The sequence below is a fragment of the Sorex fumeus genome, unplaced genomic scaffold (genome assembly GCF_029834395.1).
Source record: "Sorex fumeus unplaced genomic scaffold, SorFum_2.1 ptg000054l, whole genome shotgun sequence".
NCBI lineage: Eukaryota > Metazoa > Chordata > Mammalia > Eulipotyphla > Soricidae > Sorex > Sorex fumeus.
The window spans coordinates 22,904,398-22,923,560 of NW_026606111.1; the positions used below are offsets into that span (position 1 = coordinate 22,904,398).

A 19,163-nucleotide genomic window follows, 5' to 3' on the forward strand; every position below is an offset into this window, starting at 1 on the left:
AAATTTAGAAAAACAACAGGAAAGAAAAAAATACAAAAAGAAAAGAAAAAAGTAGATTAATGCAGGGAGGAATACTGGTGTCCCCAGCTACTCAAAGGTAAAGCTTTCATGGGACCAGAGAGGTAGTATAATGGGTAGGGAGCCTGCCTTGCACACAGACAACCCAGGTTTGATCCCTGGCATCCCAAATGGTCCCCTGAGCCTGCCAGGAGTGACTCCTGAGCACAGAGCCAGGAGTAACCCTGAACACTACTGGGAGTGACCCCAAAACTGGAAAAAAGAAAAAAAAATAAGCTTTCATATTTGATAAATTTGGTAGGCTATGTGGGGGATTCTGACTCTGATGTTACCATCATTTATATGAAAAATTGGTGTACTGGAGAGGTATTACAGCAGGTAGGGCACCTGCCTTGCATGTACCTGATTCATACTCAATCCCCGGCACCAAATGATCTCCGGAAACCCTCCAGGACTGATCCCAGAGCAGAGTAAGCCCCACCCAGGTGTGGCCAAAAAAACAAAAACGAAAACAAAAAATTGTAAGCATTCCTAGGCACAAAAATAACCTACACTAAATCATATCAAATAAGAATGTTTTATTTTGGATAACAGGGGAAACTTGTACTGTAGAAATCCAGATTAAAGAAAATGAAGGAGGTATGAGAACAAGGAGAAAAAAGCCAGGGAATTGTGTGTGTGTGTGTGTGTGTGTGTGTGTGTGTGTGTATGTATGTGTTTAGAGACAGTACAGTGTATAGAGGTATAGGATGCCTGCCCGTGTGTACCCGATCAGGCTGAATCCCAGGATGCCATCTGGTCCCCAGAGTACTACCAGGAGTAATCCCTAAGTGCAGAGCCTAGAGTAACCCCTGAGCATCACAAGGTGTGGCCCAAAAACAAAAACAAAAACAAAAAATGCCGAGAACGGAAGGAAATGAGTAGCCAGATTACAAAGTTCCACCAAGTACCCGGTGTATAAGTTAAAAGACTTTCAACAAGGCATGTCAAATACTGTCAAGTACAAAATGAAAGAGACTGGCATTAAGTTCAATAACAACACTGCCAACAAAAAGATAAAAATGCTATCAAAATTGTAAGGTAAATGACATCCAATGCAGAATTCTATAGCTCAAAGGGCTAGCGTGCATGCCTAGATGAGGAGGCCCCAATTTCTAGTGTGATCCCCTGATTGTATCTTCCAGCACTGCTGGGTAGGAGCAGCACTGCATTTTGGGACCGAGCACTGCACAATCAGCAGGCGTCAGCCCCAATCCCCCCAATCCCCAGCACTGCTTGGACCCCCAGTCCCACCCCAAAAATTTTACTTCCAATGTTCCTTTTCTCAAGAAGCAATTTTCTACCAAAGAATATGATCTTTGTACGAATATAGTGAGTGTGAATATATGTACTAAGTATTTATGTAGTAAGTATGTAGTAAGTATTCACATAAGTATGTAGAATCCAACATACTGGAGACTGTATGTAAGCAAGACTTCCAACAATCCACCACAAAATCCTCACTACAGAACACACACAGTAAACACAGGCACTGAAAATGTCATGAGCTCTTGGCAGACAGTTCAACATAGCCTAAAACAGGAAGAGAGTTTAGAGGAAGTTTAGAGAAAAAATAAAATGGGACATTAATGAGTTCATCTTTGCAGAAAAATAGTATTGAGGGGCCGGAGAGATAGCTCAGTCATCAGAGGCTATGCCTGCAGGAGAAGTGACCGGAGCACTACACCAGATGCCACAGAGTTCCTTGAGCACAACAGGGTAGAGTGCTGGTGGCCAGCAATACCATCTAGTTCAAGCATTAAACTGTCAGTCCAGTTGGCCGAGAATCATTAAAAAGCATGAGTATTCCCACCTTCCCAGAGCAACTTCCCAGAGCTTCGGTTGTCAGAGTTTTTTTTTTTTTTTGGTGGGGGGGGAGAGGGCAGGGGAGATAGTATATGGGTAAAGGTGCATGTCTTGCACAAGTTCAACCCTGGTTCAATCCCTGGCACATCATGGTCCCCAGCATCACAGGGTCTAGAAGCTCCCAAGCACTGCTAAGAATAGGTCTGGGGGCTCTGAAATCTCCTACCAGAGTGGCCAGGATATCCCCAGCACTACAGTACCCTAAAGCCACACATCCTTTGGCCTTGACACTGAACCTTCTACCCAGTCAGCAGAGAATTGGCAGGAGGCCTCCCAAGACCTCATGGGTATGACTGGGAAGGCCCAGAAAGAAAAGAGAAAGAAAAAAATATTAACATAATTTACACAGAAGTTTTACTGGTTCATAAAAGAATATTAACTTTAAGAAAAAGTTACCCTAAAAAGAAAACATTATATAATTTATTACTTCACTTAACAGTAAACAATATTTACCTAACTATACATATAAATAATACTGTCTAGCAAAAATACATGACATAATGTTGAGTCATAAGAAAAAAGATTATTTAAACCCTCACCATAACAAAAAATAGTTGGGTATATCTATAAGAGTCATACTGATAAAGAGCTCTAGAAGCATAGAGTCTTAAAATCTATACTAGAAAAAAAGCTAAAAGGTTTGAAAAATATTGTCTTGTGATCAGACTAGACACACAAAAAAAATTACCTTGTCATTTACAGGAATAATTTCTTATTACAAGATTTTGATGTTTAAAAACTTAAGATAGAGAATTCATACATAACTACTTGAATTCACTTTATCTCAGAGAAATTCTAAAAACTATGTAACAAAACAACTATTACATTAAATTTTATCATCAGTGCAGTAAATCCTATAAACTGAGGATAAGAAATCAAGTATAGAATACAAATAAAAGGGAAAAAAATATTTGGGTCACAAGTCCTATTTTGCCTTTTGATTAGGGCTTTCTTCTTTTTATCTATTTTTTTTTTCTTTTTGACCTGAAAGCGGTAACTGTTTAATACCAGATGATGAATGAAATGGATGCAGTAAATGTCTACTCCTACAGAAGTTATAGTAAAAAGGCCATCCCTTAAGAGGATCAGGTATGTTTAAAGCAAATACAATGAATATATTGTAATTAAAATGTGTTATATATGGGGCTGGAGAGATAGCACAGCAGGTAGGGTGTTTGCCTTGCACGCAGTCAACCCAGGTTCAATTCCCAGCATCCCACATGGTCCCCTGAGCACCACCAGAAGTAATTCCTGAGTGAAGAGCCAGGAGTAACCCCTGCGCATTGCCGGGTGTGACCCAAAAAGGAAAAAAAAAAATTTGTTATAGTGAGAATATAAGTGAAATGTTGAAATATAGTAAGAAAACTGTACATTCACATATGTTAGTTTTTAGTACTATAATAACATTGTATAATGTTATTACTATGCAATATTATATTATATAATATTACTATGTAATGTTATTAATATTATAACATTAGGAGCCATATTATTGAATATGTACCTAGATGCTCTACTAATAAGCAGTTATCCTTTATTCAACTGAAGTATCCTGTAAGGCTGAGAAAGTGGATATTTTCTCCAATTCTGCAAGTAGGAAAATAAGAATCAAGGAGATTAAATAATTTATCTCAACACACAAATGGAGATTCAGGGATAAAATCCAAACCCAGGTTCCTGGCCACTATATGTTATTTACCACAAAATAGTGCAATAAACTTCAAGCAAATCAGGGTTGGAGAGAGAGACAAGATAGTGACTAAGGTGCTTGCCTTGCATGCAGCCAGTCTGGGTTCAATCCCCAACACCACATGTTGTCCCCATGCCCTGCCAGGAATAACCCGAGCACAGAACTAAGCCTGAACACATCCAGGTGTGGCCCAAAGTCCAGAAAGAAAAAAATAAATAAATAGCTCCAGGCAAATCATATCCAAAAAGCAAAGTATATAACTCTGATCTGTCATATATTCCTATCACATCTTTGCTAATAAAGACGATACAAAGACATTTAGAAAATTTTTTCTCAAAAACTATAAACATATAAGGAATTAGATGTAATTCATTTTGATATTTTCTCTTCCACTCAGAAATCTTTCTATGGTTGGGGAAACAGAGACAGAGATGGAAAAAAAAAATCCATCTTCCCCAGAGTAAGGATAAAGAAATATATAAAGATGTGTCAATGAAAAGAATAAAAACTTGTTTTACAGCATGAAATGAGTGAAAAGTCATCATCTTTACAATTTAAAGAAATGTTTATTGGGACTGAAGAGACAGTCCAGGGGTTAAGGCACTTTGACAGGCAGTGAGCTGACCCTGGGTGAGCCCCATAACTCAGGAGTGATCCCAGAGTTCAGAGTCAGAAGGAAGCCCTGACCACTATTAGGTGCAGCAAAACAAGTAAACAAATAAAAATTTGAAAAGGTTTGCTGATTCCCTTGATTTTTGTAAGAACTCCTTCAGGGCGGGGGGGTGGGGGGAGGAGGAGAAAGAATTCAGGCAATTACGGATTTGCTGGCATAACTGAAGGAGCAAGAAAGTCACAACCTGAATTTGTTTTTTTCTAAAAGAATTCCAATATATAGAAAATGATAAATAACACTGAAACTAGTAAAAGTTAGGTAAATGAAACTGGTTTTATTATATTAATAGACACAAAAAGTTCTTGAAGAAACAATACTACTCGAGGGTTTAAAATTACACAGACACATAAGGCAAAACATAATTGAAGCTATAAGTTCTGTATTCAATTAATAAAGAGCTCTCAAAGCAGAAATTCTAAAGAAACAAAACAGAACCTTTTGTAACAGTCAGCCCATCAATATAACCTTCAAGTAAAGGTACACAAGAAAATAAGTGACAGGGCTAGAGTGATAGCACAGCAGGGAGGGCGTTTGCCTTGCACACAGCCGACCTGGGTTCAACTCCCAGCATCCCATATGGTCCCCTGAGCACTGCCAGGAGTAATTCCTGAGTGCAGAGCCAGGAGTAACCCCTGTGCATCACCGGGTGTGACCCAAAAAGCGGAAAAAAAAAAGAAAAGAAGTGACATTTAGAAACGGGGGGAACACAGAAAGAAAATTATCAAAATGATACAGCATTTGCTAGATCATTGCGTCTTTCAAGAAAAACTTATTATGTACTAGACATTAAATGCAGGAGTTACAATGGAAACAAAATGAACCAAAAAGTGTCTGCCTCATGAAACTCGAATTCTCCTGGAAAAGAAATAAAATATGTAGTATTAAAAAAAAAGTGACTAGAACTTTCAGATGGTTTGATAGAATTCTCTTTAATAGCTGTGGACTCAATTTGCTTTAGCAAATTTTTTACTCTCAACTCCATATGTATAAATATTTCTTTAATAAACCATTTGTCTATAAGCCAAAAAGGTCCAAAAACAATTTTTATCTAATGTCATCTGTTTCTAAATACTTAAAAAAATTAAACCTAAACAGCTTAAAATTTAGTAAACACAAATGTGAAATCATACCAAAAATACTCACAACTGACAGCTACTTCACTTTATTTTTAAAGTTTTCAGCACACATACTTTTAATAACTATACTAAAATTAAATCCTTTTATACGCCTGAGTTAAAGTCAAGAGAAACAAGTCATTTTCAACAGACTTCATGACCTTTCAAGTGATAAAAACAATATCCTGAGTGGAAAACTTATGTATAAGCTAATGCCTAGGTCGATCTTAAAAGTAATTTAATTGAAGGCAAGTTACTAACCAAGACCACCTGTGTCAAATACGCAGATGAATTACAAAGCAAGAAACCCAAGGCAGTTCTACTTTATCAATGCCAACTCTCAAACACGGATCAAAGAAGAAATAAATATTCAATATTAAAGCTACAAGTAAGAATCTGAGTTATATTATTACATGAAAGGCCAAAGGCAATTTTTTAAATTATCCTTTTTTATTTAATAAAATTCTGCTAGCATGACTTAACGGGTTGCACAAAATAACCCATGCACCGAGGCAGTGCAGTGGAGGGAAATGGCCAGCTCTTTGCTGAGCTGCCTTATGGCTCATTATAGGTCTTCTCTAGAAACCTGTCCACCTCACTAGTGAAACTCTGAATTCTTATGTAACATCTAGCAAATCAGTATTACTCAATTATATCAAAAAAAAAAACAGTGAAAAAAGAACTTTCCATTATTTGCTCACATTTCCCAAAAGTAATTAAAGGAGAACTGTAAAATTACTCTAAGCCAAAAAGTACATTCTGAAATGTTAGCATTTCTACCTTTGTGCTGCAAGACTGAATTTGATTAATGTTTCTGCAAAAGCTTGTAATTCTCCTTATGAAAAGCCTGGAAGCTGGCTCTATGGAGGGAACTCAATGAACAAGGGTGAAACACTGTTTCATCATTTTGAAGTCTACATTTTTCAGTTTCTATCACAGAGACAGGTCAAAAAACCAGTCTCAAATAACTGCTTTTAAATTTCAGGAGCTTATATTGTAAGCAAAAGTAAACAATCATTGCATATTATCAAGGAGCATCATATTCAACACATAAGATTATTCTAGTAAAAATATAAAAGCTGTTTGGTGGATTGAAAATTAGTTCATAAATTAATCCTGCTGTGCACTCTGATACACATAAATCGAGAGTGACCCAGCTATTGTGTCCAAGTTCAATCTCTTCTGGGAAAATAATCATCAACCATGTGTGGCAACTTAACACATGAATGAAAGTCAAAGAAGCAATGACAAAGAAAACATTTACCAAAACATAACTTCGGTTTGTGCTCATAAAAGTTGGAGTCAATGACACCTACATAGGGTAATAATAGACTTTACTATATTTTCTAAAATGATAAAAATCAAAGCCTACATGGGGTCTACCTTATTGCACAAGAGAATAGTGTCCACAGAGTGCTCTCTGTACTTTCCTTGCAGTCATATCATCAATTTAATAATGACAGTAACAGTACCAATACTATTATTGCCTTTAGATCCTTCCAAAGTCTTCACAAAACTTTCCTTAATTATGCCATTAGTAGATAGTACATATGTTAGGACGTAAATAAAGGGGAAGAAAAGCCAAAAAACTATGTATATAATAAGCCAGATGAATAACCAAACCAAAATGAATTTTTAAATTGAATATGAAAGAAGAAAAACATAATTCTGGTGTGGTTCAGATACTGATGTCAAATAATAGCTAATTTAAGAAAAGTTTTAATAAAAATTAATTATTAAGGAACTTCTATTTGTCATTTAATCACTTTTAATATAAATAGCCATTTATAAAGCATTTATTATGTGCAAGATCAAAAGCTCAGAATGCACTCTTTAATACTCAGACCACTTCTCTGTACAGAAAGGATGCTGAAATCTTTTCATCTTGGTTGACCCTCTAGTGAAACAGGAATTTTGATAAAATTGACTTCTTAGTGATGACAAAAGTGAATCTTCTCCATATCTTTTGTCTTAAAAAAAAGTACTATGAACCTGAGAGTCATCTGTCACCAAAGCAATATAGTACTTAACTATAAATTCTAAAACTTTAGAGCACTTAGCCAACTGCTCAAAATCTTTTTATGTCCTGTTGGTATTTTTATCCACAAGTGCAATTAGAAGGTAAATTTTTGGAGAATTTCTTTCTCATCTCTACTTCTTGAATCTGAAAATTACTGAGAAGCTCCTAAAAATATTTTTTAGACTATGTGCATGAGAAACCACCATATATTGTATTGTAAATCACAGAAGCTAGATAAATAAATTTTAAAAAAAAACACCTTTCAGAACTAGAGAAATAGACCAGGCACACCACATGGTCTCCCAGCATTGAAGTGCTGATCAAGAATAGCCTCAGAAGCTCAGATAGAGAAGAGAGCACCAAATAAAGGGTGTTAGGAGAATCCTCCCAGGATGGGAGAAGCATGCTGAAAGTAGACTATAGACCAAACATGGGCGCTGGTGGAGGGATGGGTACTTGACCATTGTATAACTGAAACCCAAGCACAAAAAATTTTAAGTCTATAACTGTACCTCATGGTGTTTCACTAATAAAAAAAAATTAAAAAAAAAAAAGAATGGCCTCATTGAACCGGTCGGGATGGGAGATGTGTGCAGAAAGTAGATAAAGGACCAAACATGATAACCTCTCAGTGACTGTATTGCAAACCATAATGTCCAAAAGTAGAGAGAGAGTATGGGGAATATTGTCTGCCATGGAGGCAGGGGGAGGGTGGGGAAAGGGGGGTATACCGGGGATATTGGTGGTGGGGAATGTGCACTGGTGGAGGGATGGGTGTTTGATCATTGTGTGATTGTAACCCAAACATGAAAGCTTGTAACTATCTCATGATGATTCAATAAAACTTAAAAAAAAAAAAAAAGAATGGCCTCAGAATGGCAGATGTAGGGGGAAAAAAATTATTCCCTCTCTAAAGTTTTACAGTTAATTCCATGTAATATATATAAATCAATATTCAAGTTCTTAAAGTTGAAAATAAGTCTTAAGATTTCAAACACTTAAAAATTATGTGCACCAGTACATGTACAAACAACTTTTTAAACTTTTAATACATTGATACAAAAAATGGCTACTTTGAGACAATGTAAATTTTCCACTAAATAAGTCAGTAAGACACTTGACAAAAATACCTGACTATTTTGGACTCAGTGTTCAACTTACAGAAAAACATACAAAGGGCTTTTTAAAACATCAATAATCACTGCCAAATAACAATTTTCATATACTGTGATCCAATATAGCATATCCAATCAAAATTAAAAAAATATACTCACTGTATGAGATTTGAACATGTCCCAGAAATACATAATTATGAGACACAGGTAATATATATTAGCACTCAAATTTCAAGAGGTATAATTCAGCTTATTGGCTAGAAGAGAAATTATTTTTCAAACTATTTCTTGCCCTAGTTGAAGAAGGACCAAAGGTGCATATAATGATTTGAAACATAGCCAGGAAATACTGTATATAATCCTTATACGATAGGTATACTTGCCCAACCATGACAGAATGAACTCATACACCAAAACTTTTGAACCCCAAGTCAATGAAATCAGACAGAACCCTTGCTCCTCTACTATATCTGCAAAATCTCACTATGAGACATCACCACAGTTAAGTTGGATCACCTACAAATCTTCTGAGGATATAATTCTTCAAAGGTATCTGACTAGAAGTAATTTCTCCTTTACCACCTGTTTCAGATTATAACAGATAACATATTTATACCGATACAATATATATATATCTCACATATTTAAACTAATCCTCAATTTCCAAAGCCAAATGTTTATACGTAGAAATAATAGTAAAGTACTGACATAAAATAAATGTGACTTTAGAAATCTATACAATGAAAATAACTGTTACTCTAGGTTTTACATCAAAGTTCAGGAAAGCAGAAAAATATAGTAATCCAACTTCAACTAAACAAAATCACATTTTTCATTAATTCTACTAATTGAGATTAACATCAAAATAAAATATTAAATACTTAGCAAAACTAAGAACAGAATATGCATGAAAACCATTAAAATTGTGTGAGCATCCTATATTTAAAATTTACATTCAGCTACTTGTATAAAATCTATGCCAGCTATTAAAATATATGAATCAGACACAAAAGTGCAAACCCAATCTCAAATATTTAATCAGATTTAGAAACACTATTATCTATTTCATTTATCCTCAAAAGAATTACTATGAAGTCCATCTGTTACAGAAATTGGTAAGATTGGTAAAATGGTGATTCACATTCCCAATTATGCACTGGAAAACTTTTTTATGAACTCAAAGTTTTCAAAAGTGAGCATGCAACAGAATTTAAAGCCTTGAGGCTGAATTTACCGTCTTGTGGCCGTTCTGGCAGGCCACGTGCAGCGCTGTCTGCCCCATGGCGTCCTCCACATCAACGTCGCTGACGTGCTGCACAAGGTCATGGAGAAGTTCTGTTCGCCCATTCACAGCCAGCCAGTGTATCTGTGCAGCCATTTAGTTACTAAACATTTGTGCAAAAGTGTTTCATATAAAAACAGCAAGTAAATAATGCTATTATTTCTCAACTGTGAGCATAATACAGAAACTCAAGATTACATTTAAAATTCAATCCCGCAATTCTTTTTCTTCTACATGGGGGGAAAAAAAACATGCATCAAGATGTAGTACACACCATGTACTTCAAAAAACCAAGCCCTTCATTGTACAAAGAAGTATCACAGATAGGATTCTTCAACTAAACTTTTTCAAGTCATGACCCTTTGCTAGGGGACAACTTGGGCTACACCTGGCTATGCTCAGGGATCACTCCTGGAGAGGTTTGCGAACCAAATGTGCGGCAGGGAGTCAAACATAGTTTGGCCATGTGCAAGACAAGCACCCTATCCACTGTACTATCCCTCTAACTCTCCACGAGCCTTTTCTGTCAGACAAATGCAACAATAACACCTCAAATTAATTTTGCAGCTAATATTAAATCAATTTTTTAACTGCTGTGCATTCAGATACCTTTTATTGTTGCCAAATATTTTGCAACTGCACATTCCTTATACAACTCTAAATGGGGTGATGACCCACAGTTTAAGATGGTCCAAGAGGCTAGAGAGGTACTACAGCAAGTCAAGTGCTTGCTTGCACACAACTGACACAGATTCAATGCCTCGGACTGCATATGGTCCCACAAGAACCACCAGAAGTGATCCCTGAACCAGAACCAGGAGTAAGCCCTGAATATTGCAAGGTGTGACCCTTACAAAAATTTAGTATGTGGAAATATGTTTTTGTTTGTTTGTTTGTTTGTTTGTTTGTTAAAGCAGGGGATTAAACCAAACATCTCATATATTCAAGACAAGCACTCTACTGCAAAGTCATACTCCAGTTTTAAAATGTGTCTTAAAATGTATTTCAAACAGATGCATCTACTTCTATTTTTCCACTAAAATGATGAGGAAGAGCATTTTTACTTAAAGAAATGACCATCCTGTTATTCATCGATTGCCTCGAGCAGGCCCCAGTAACGTCTCCTTCATCCAAGCCCTGATATTATATTCAAGGCTCTTTAGGAGAATGAGACCCATCATTGTTACTGGTATTTGGCATATTGGGTACGCCACGGGGAGTTTGCCAGACTCTTAAAGAAAAGGCCCACTATTAAAAAAAATATATAGATAGATAATACAGTAGCAACAAATTCTGGAAGCTCTTTTATTTCACTTTCTTTAAAAAAATAAGTAAGAAATCAAGAAAACCAAGAAGGAAGGTGATTCTGATTTCAAAATTCCCAGGATGGACAGATCAGCTGTGTGTCTATTTCACAAAATCCAGACCCATAGACCTTGACTGCTCCCCAATTCTGCAAGGCCAGTAACTTACCTTCCCCAATCTGAGAGAACACAAGAGGCTTGAAAACAAGGTAAGTACACTGAAGCAAGAACACCACATTGAAAATGGAAGACAAATTACAAGCATACACTGATTATTGAAATCCCAAAGCATTCTCCTCTAAGTAGCGTTAAGAATGCTGACAATCTCCTGGCTGCCTGAAAGAATTTACCTAAGCCAAGAGTAAATGGCTTAAAGAAATAACAAGGAAGGTTCCTCAAGGCAAAGATCTAAGCAGATCTCCCTATATTGAAACCCACAGTGAACAAACTTCACTCAGAGACTTCAAACAGGTTATTTTTACAGTTCCACCAAACATATGACAAGTGCATCTAACTTAAAAAGTCAAAATGCAAATCCAGGAAGATAGGTCAAAGGACTAGACCACATGCTTTGTATGCAGGAGCCCTGGATTTGAACCCCTACATTCCATGGTCCCCAGAGCAATACCAGGATCTACTCCTAAAAATGAGCCAAGAAAAGACACCATACAATTGTGTGTATGATAGGAGGCAGATTGCCGGGGGCGGGGGGGTGGGAGACACTATTCCTAAGGTCTTTGGGGGAGGAGGTACACTGATGATGGCTATGATGCTGGAATTCTGTGCATAAGAAAGCATGCTTAATAACGTTGTAAAGCTGTCATTGTCAATGTCCTCCCGTTGTTCATCAATTTGCTCGAGTGGGCCCAGTAACATCTCCATTGTGACAATTGTTACTGTATTTGGCATATTGAATACGTCACGGGTAGCTTGCCAGGCTTTGCCATGCAGGCGAGATACTCAGTAGGTTCCCGGACTTTCCGAGAGAGGCAGAGGAATCCAACTCAGGTCGGCCGGGTCGGCCATGTCAGCCGTGTCGGCCGTGTGCAAGGCAAATGCACTACCCGCTGTGCTATCACTCCAGCCTGACGTTGTGAAGCACAGAATCTCAATTAAAAATAAAGTGACTCTCTTTAAAATGATACCACAAATAGTCATTTTTTTTAAAAAATCTTCAAGAGGACGAGGTATGGCTCAATGGCCAGTGTCTGCCTTGTAAGTCACCTGAGTCACCTGCCTCCCGTCAAGCAAGGCCAGTAACATCTCAATTAAGAGACTTTTTGTTACTGTGTTTGGCATATTGAATATGTCACAGGTAGCTTGCCAGGCTTTGCTGTGCAGGCAAGATACTCTCAGTAGCTTGCCAGGCTCTCCGAGAGGGGTGAAAGAATCAAACCCAGGCCATTCGGGTCAGCTGCGTGCAAGGCAAATGCCCTACCGCTGTGCTATCGCCCCAGCCTTTTAAGTATGAAGCAACAATTCCATATTCCCAGTGACACCCATATGCATCCAGAGTTCTGCAGTTTTCAACCATGAGCACCATAACAGAGTCTATTCAGGCACTATGACCTGAAATGTGATTCCCAGCAAGCAGTTCAACTAAAAACTATGCAAGCGTCAATGTCAGGTACACAACTCGCAGGAAGCACATGTGTGAGTACAACAAAAAAGCGGGACAGCCCTCATCCAGTGAGCACGTGCAAGCATCATAGCTACAGCTAGGCAACCCACAGAGAACACCTCAACCATGTGCTCCACACAGCCAAGCACAGGTGAGACCCACAGTCATGACCACAATAGCAAAAAAGAGAAGCAAACAGGGTTGGTTGTTTGATTGGTTGGTTTAGCTTCAAAAGAAAACACTGTGGGTGTAGAAGAGAGAGTGCTGCAGGTGAGACACTTGCCTTGCACGTGGACAACTCAGGTTGTTCCCCATTCCCCAGCATATAGTCCATCAGAACACCATCAGGAGTAATTTCAGATTGCAGAGCCAGGAGTAACCCCTGATCACTGCCAGGTGTACACTCCACTCCAAGAAGGAAGGAAGGGAGGGAAGAAGAAGGGAGGGAAGGAGGGAGAGAGGGAGGGAGGGAGGGAGGGACACTCTCAGAAAGGGAACATACAAACTGCATTCTTGAAACAATAACTGCATACTCAGTTTTGAAAAGGGTAGAAGGGGAAAAAAAGAAACTTCTAGGAAATAAATACTGACAGAAATGTGCAAACTCGGAAGAAGATTAGAAGATAATATCAAGGAAATCTACCAGAAAGCACACAAAAAAAACCAAGACCCGAAGCTAAATTTTTGAGTCCCTGTTATATAACAAGAAAAGGCAAAAGTAATCTTCTGAATGACAATAGAGACATTCTTAATAACATATACACTATTGACTTCAAAATTGTACACCTTATATATAAGATAATTATAGTGCAATGTCACTTCAAGGGAAAAAGAGACATCCCAACTTGCAATGCAAACAATGAATTCATTTTAGAAAGGTCTCCACAAGAGACTGCTTCAAAAACTAATTAAATGAAAGGTACTAAAGCTATATTTTGAGGATATTTGCAAAGTTCAAGGAAAATTTGGTAATTAAACACTCAGAAAAACATTTTAAGTAGCAGTGAGGCAAGAGGGAAAAAAGATGGAAAACATACTGGAAGAGATAAAAGTACTTTGTGGGTCAGAGAGATAGTACAGTAGTTGTAAGGCATTTGCCTTGCAGAAGGTCAACCCTGGTTATGTGGGAATTCGTCCCCCTAACCAAAAAAAACCCAAAGATGTGATATGCCCCCGGGTAAAATAATTTAGAATGCAAAATGTTTGCAAAAGTGTACCCCGGGCAGAATAAAATAGCAGTAAAGAATAGAATATAGGCAATATAGAATATAGGCAAGTACAGAGTAAGACTTTTAGGGCCTTTTAGATGTGGATGGCATGGGGGGAAAAAATACAATAGGAACCTGTCAGGACTTTCTATTTTAAGCATGCCTTCTGATAGTTAGGTACAATACCCCAGCCTCTGATCTCCATTACTGAATGTTGATATGCTTACTCACTGTCTTTAATATATCTGTCACCTGTTGGGAGCCAAGGGGAGTGGTGGAGAAGCAATACTAAACTGAATAAATGTTCTGCCTATGAGACCACTGACGGCTACTCAGGTGACCTAAAGTATGGACAATTAATGTGTTTGTGTGTATGTGTGTAAAGCTTGGATAGTCTGTATATGTTCTTATGTGTTTTGTCTATCTCATTCTCTGAGATCAATCTCTATTGGACAGAGGTCCAGGGTACCAATCTGACTGGCTTTAGACAGGGTATGATCCCTGGCACCCCATATGGTCCCCCCGAAAGTACTGCAAAGGAGTGAGTGAGTCCTGAGAGTGGAGTCAGGAACAATCCTGAGCACAGCCAAATGTGGCACCAAAAAAAAAATAGTATTTTGATATGCAGATGATTTTCTATATAAAAAAATCCCAAAGACACTACAGAATAAAATAAAATAAATGAGTTCAACAAAGTAACAAAAGGCATGAACAACACATAAAAAGCAATCACATTTCTACATACCATCAGTGAAAAGACAGAAACTTAAATTTACAGTATACCATCAAAATATATCATAAAATATACCATACAGGCCAAAGAAATAATACAGGGGGTTAAGGCACTTGCCTTGCATGCATCTAATCGCCAGCACCTCATGGGCCCCCAAGAATCACAAGTGTCTGGAGTATCCCTAAGCACAGAGCTGGGAGTAGCCTCTAAGTACCCCCAGGTGTGTCCCAAACACACACACCCAAAATTAAATTTAAAGAATATATATATCATTTATAACAACCAAACATACACAAAGTCTAAAAACTTAACAAAATGCTCAGGAAAGAAATGCTTAAATAATTGGAGAGTTTGTTTATAATTTGGAAGACTCAATCAACAGCAAAAGACAGCAATTTTTTGCAAATTAATTTATCAGTTTAATGAAATTGCCTGGAAGTAGGGTTGGAAAGAGCTCAACATGCTAAACACATGCAGGAAGCTGGGGTTCACATCTCTGGCACTGCCTGGTTCCGAGCACCAAGCTGGGAGAAATCTTGGACCCTACCAGATGTGACCCAAAAGCAATTAAACAAAAACAAAAGAAGAAAATATGCAAGTAAAGGTTATAATACACAAACTTATCCTAAAATTTACATCGAAAGGCAAAGAAACCAGAACACTAACAAAATCTTGACAAAGAAAAATAAATATGAACAATTATTCAACCTGAAATTAACGTGTTCTGTATAGCTACAGCAATCAAGACAATGCAGTACTGCAAGGGTCAGCCACATGGATCAGTGGCACAGTACTGCAGATTCAGAAATAAATTCATACAAGCATGTCCAACTGACTTTTGAAAGAAATACAAAAACAATTTCATTCAGGGAGCAAGTTTTTTTTTTTGTTTTAGTTTTTGTTTTTGTTTTTGACAAACAGCGGTAGCCTAGACTGGGGGGGGGGGGAGGGGGGAGGGATGAAATTTGACTTTGGTGTCACATTTCACATGAGCATAAATTCAAATTAGATCAACAGACTTAAATGCAAAGTTATAAAACTTCTGAAAGAAAAGAGATAATCTTCTTCAGGGTTTAGGACTAGGCAGAGTTCTAAATTTGACAACAAAAGCAAGATCCATAAAAGGAGAAACTATTACAACAAACTTTATCAAATTTTAAACATTTGTATTATAAAAAGCTATGCTACGAGTTTAAAAAGGCAAACCAAAGATTGGGAGAAAATATTTACAGGTCAGATCCCTAGCAAAATACAAGTACCTTCAACAATGAGTACTAAAAACTGCAATTCTTCAGTTTTTTAAAATCCAATTAGAAAAATGGGTGAAAGAACTGACAGTTCATATCCACTGTCCACTGTCCTCGCGTTGTTCATCGATTTTCTTGAGCGGGCACCAGTAATGTCTCCATTGTGAGACTTGTTATTACTGTTTTTGGCATATCGAATATGTCACCAGTAGCTTGCCAGGCTTTGCCGTGCGTGAAGGATACCAAAATGGTAGCTTGCCAGGTTCTCCGAGAGGTTCAAAGGAATCAAACCCAGGTCAGCCACATGCAAGGCCCTGCCCACTATGCTATCGCTCCAGCTCGACATTTCATATAAGACAATAAATAGCAGGAAAACACACAACATCAGCAAGTAGGCAAATACAGGCTATACAATGAATTAACTCTATTATAATCATAATGGATAAAATTAACAACAATGATGGGTAGACAGCATAAGGGTTAGGGTACATGTAATGTCGATCCCCAATATCCCATGATCCTCCAAGCACTGGAGGCCCTAAAGCACCACCAGTGATGACCCCAGTGGCCCAGGGTCCAAAAAGCACCACATCCTTGCACCCCTGCATTAAGTCATCAGCCCCAGTTGTCTAGTATCACTGGGAGTGGTGACTCCAAGCACCATTTGGGATGCTTCCCCTCAAAAAAAAAAAATTTTTTTTTAAATAATGGCAAATTCTGGTGATAGCAAAACCCATAAACATTCACATATTGCTAACAGGGTATAAAATGATAGTTACTCTGGAAAAGTTAGCAGTGCTCTGTATTTGGAGAGAGTAGAAGGGGTTAAGAGGTGCCTGGGGCCACTCCCAGTAGTAACTCATCCCAGCTCAGGTCAAGCAATATAGTGCTACTTGGGTCCAGAAATGCTGGAGGCCACCAGAGCACTAGGGCTGTGCTGGGAGCTAAGAGGGTGGGGAGGGTGGGGTAGGAAGGTGAGGGCAGGCATGAAATTCTTGGGACTGACCAACAGGCCTCATGAATTTCTCAGGCATGGAGGCACACACACCAGTGTTCTAAGTGTCCTCCTGATCTATGCAGGTAGGGTACTTTTTTCTTTCCTTTACCACTTTTATTGAGATACTAGGATTTACAACACTGCTAATTATACTTTTCATACACAAATCATACCTACACTCTGCCCCACTTCCGTCCACCAATGTCCCAAGGACCCCTACCCCAAGTTCCACCATGTATGCTCAGTTTTATAGACAAAATCTTCAGTTTTGATGACATTGATAACTTTAACCGTGACCACCGCCCTCCCAAAAACAGAGAGAGAGAAAAGGGAGAGGGCTGGAGAGATCACAAGTTCAGCAAGATGAGGCCCCTGAATGCAGAAGGATCCCTTCCCTGAAACCACATAGTTCCTGGAGTACAGACAGGAATGAACCCCGAGCACTGAGCCAGAAGTATATATAAATATAAATATATACATATATATACTTCTTTCAATATATGATTGATCTCAATATAGAAAGCTAGATAGATCTCAAATCATTTGCACCTTGGGGGCTGGAGAGATAATACAGCCACAGGGAAGGTGCTTGCCTAGCACACAGCCAACCAGGTTAATCCCTGACACCTCATATGGTCCCCAGAACCCTTACAGGAGTGATTCCAAAGCACTGAGCCAGGAGTAATCTCTGATCACCACTGGATGGGACTCAAAAGGAAAAAGAAAAAGTATCTTACTTATCACAAAGAAGCAAATTAGAGAAAAATTTACACTAAACCCACTTAATTTTTCCTTCAACATATTTTAAGGTATATTAAAAATACTTACTGCTGTAAGTCCTTCATTATTACAAATGTTGACATCAGCACTGTATTCTAATAATTTACTCATGCATTTCTTCTGCCTGAAAGTAAAAAAAGACAGTAACACTAACAATTACTTTACCGACATATTAACTGCATCAACATTAGTTGATATCAACATATATCTGCAATATTTAAATATACACAACATTAAAAAATACAAAATAATATCCATAACTAAAAGATAAAAAGAAAGGGTATAAACGTTTTCATGCCATCGGGCCAAACTCACGGCTGCTTCTCCCAGAAGGGAGCATAAAATGAGGCCCCCATAACCATGCCACCGGACTCCACACCAGGCTTTTTTCACTCGGGGCGCCCCAGAGCGGGGCAGGTGAGAGCCCTCCCCACCCCAAGGGAGACCCAGCCCCAGCAGGCAACTTCCACTACCCAACAGCTGCCATGCTCCAGGTCTCTCCCCACCTGCTTGGGCCAAGCCTCAAATGAGTGAACGTATTCCAGTGGTCCCTGGACTCCTGAACCCATTTGGGAGATCCTCCTCACCAAAAAACAACAACAACAAAAAATACAAAACAATAAAATTCTAACTCTGAGAATCGTACATAATTATACATATATATATCGGACAGCCCAGCAAACTACCCAGAGTATCCCGCTCACATGGCAGAGCCTGACAAGCTCCCTGTGGTGTATTCAATGTGCCAAAAACAGCAGCAATAACAGGTCTCGTTCCCCTGACCCTGAAAGAGCCTCTAATACGTTGGGAAAGACAGTAAGGAAAGGCTGCTGATATCTCAGGGCTGGGACAGATAGAGACGTTACTGGCACCCGCTTGAGTAAATTGATCAACAAGAGGAAGACAGTGACAGTGATAGAGTGGGACAAACTCATCATTCACAATGCCAAGAAATTCCTAGTGTGACAAGTGGGGGGAGGGGGGACAGAAGAGATCACAGAGGTTAATGAGGTTGTCTTGCACATGGCTGACCTCAGTTCAGTCTCTGCACTGTATATAGTACCCTAAGGACCACCAAGCTTGATCCCTGAGCTCAGAGCGAGGAGTAATCCCTGCACACTGTCAGGTGTGGCCCAAAATACTCCAAAAATGAAATATAGAATAGGGACTAGAGAAAGACTTCAGCGGGTTAAGATACATGTCTTGCATGCAGCCAACCCTAGGTCAATCTCCAGCACCATATGGTCCCTCAAGCATCTGCAGATGCAGCCCTGAAAGTCTCTAAGCCTACCAGCTGGCCCTGGAAATCCTCTGCTAAGCATCAAAGGACCCAATGCTTACCAGAGAACTGAATGCCAGAGAATTGCGGGGAGTGGTCCCTGGACTCCTGAACCCATTTGGGAGATCCTCCTCAGCAAAAAACAACAACAAAAAGAAATACAAAACAATAATATT

General features: G+C 38.6%; 1 protein-coding gene across 2 annotated transcripts in view; it reads right to left on the minus strand.

Annotated features, from left to right (window-relative positions):
* Positions 1-19,163, minus strand: part of HACE1 (HECT domain and ankyrin repeat containing E3 ubiquitin protein ligase 1) — a 98,405-nt gene that overhangs the window by 66,479 nt on the left and 12,763 nt on the right. Inside the window, exons 5-6 of one of the 2 annotated variants that reach the window (XM_056125008.1) lie at positions 17,757-17,832; positions 9,771-9,902 (exon numbers count right to left, since the gene is read on the minus strand). In XM_056125008.1, the coding sequence (XP_055980983.1) occupies positions 9,771-9,902; positions 17,757-17,832 (208 nt within the window). Of the gene's footprint in view, positions 1-9,770; positions 9,903-17,756; positions 17,833-19,163 lie in introns of those variants that run through there. The other variant, XM_056125009.1, reaches the window with a different exon arrangement.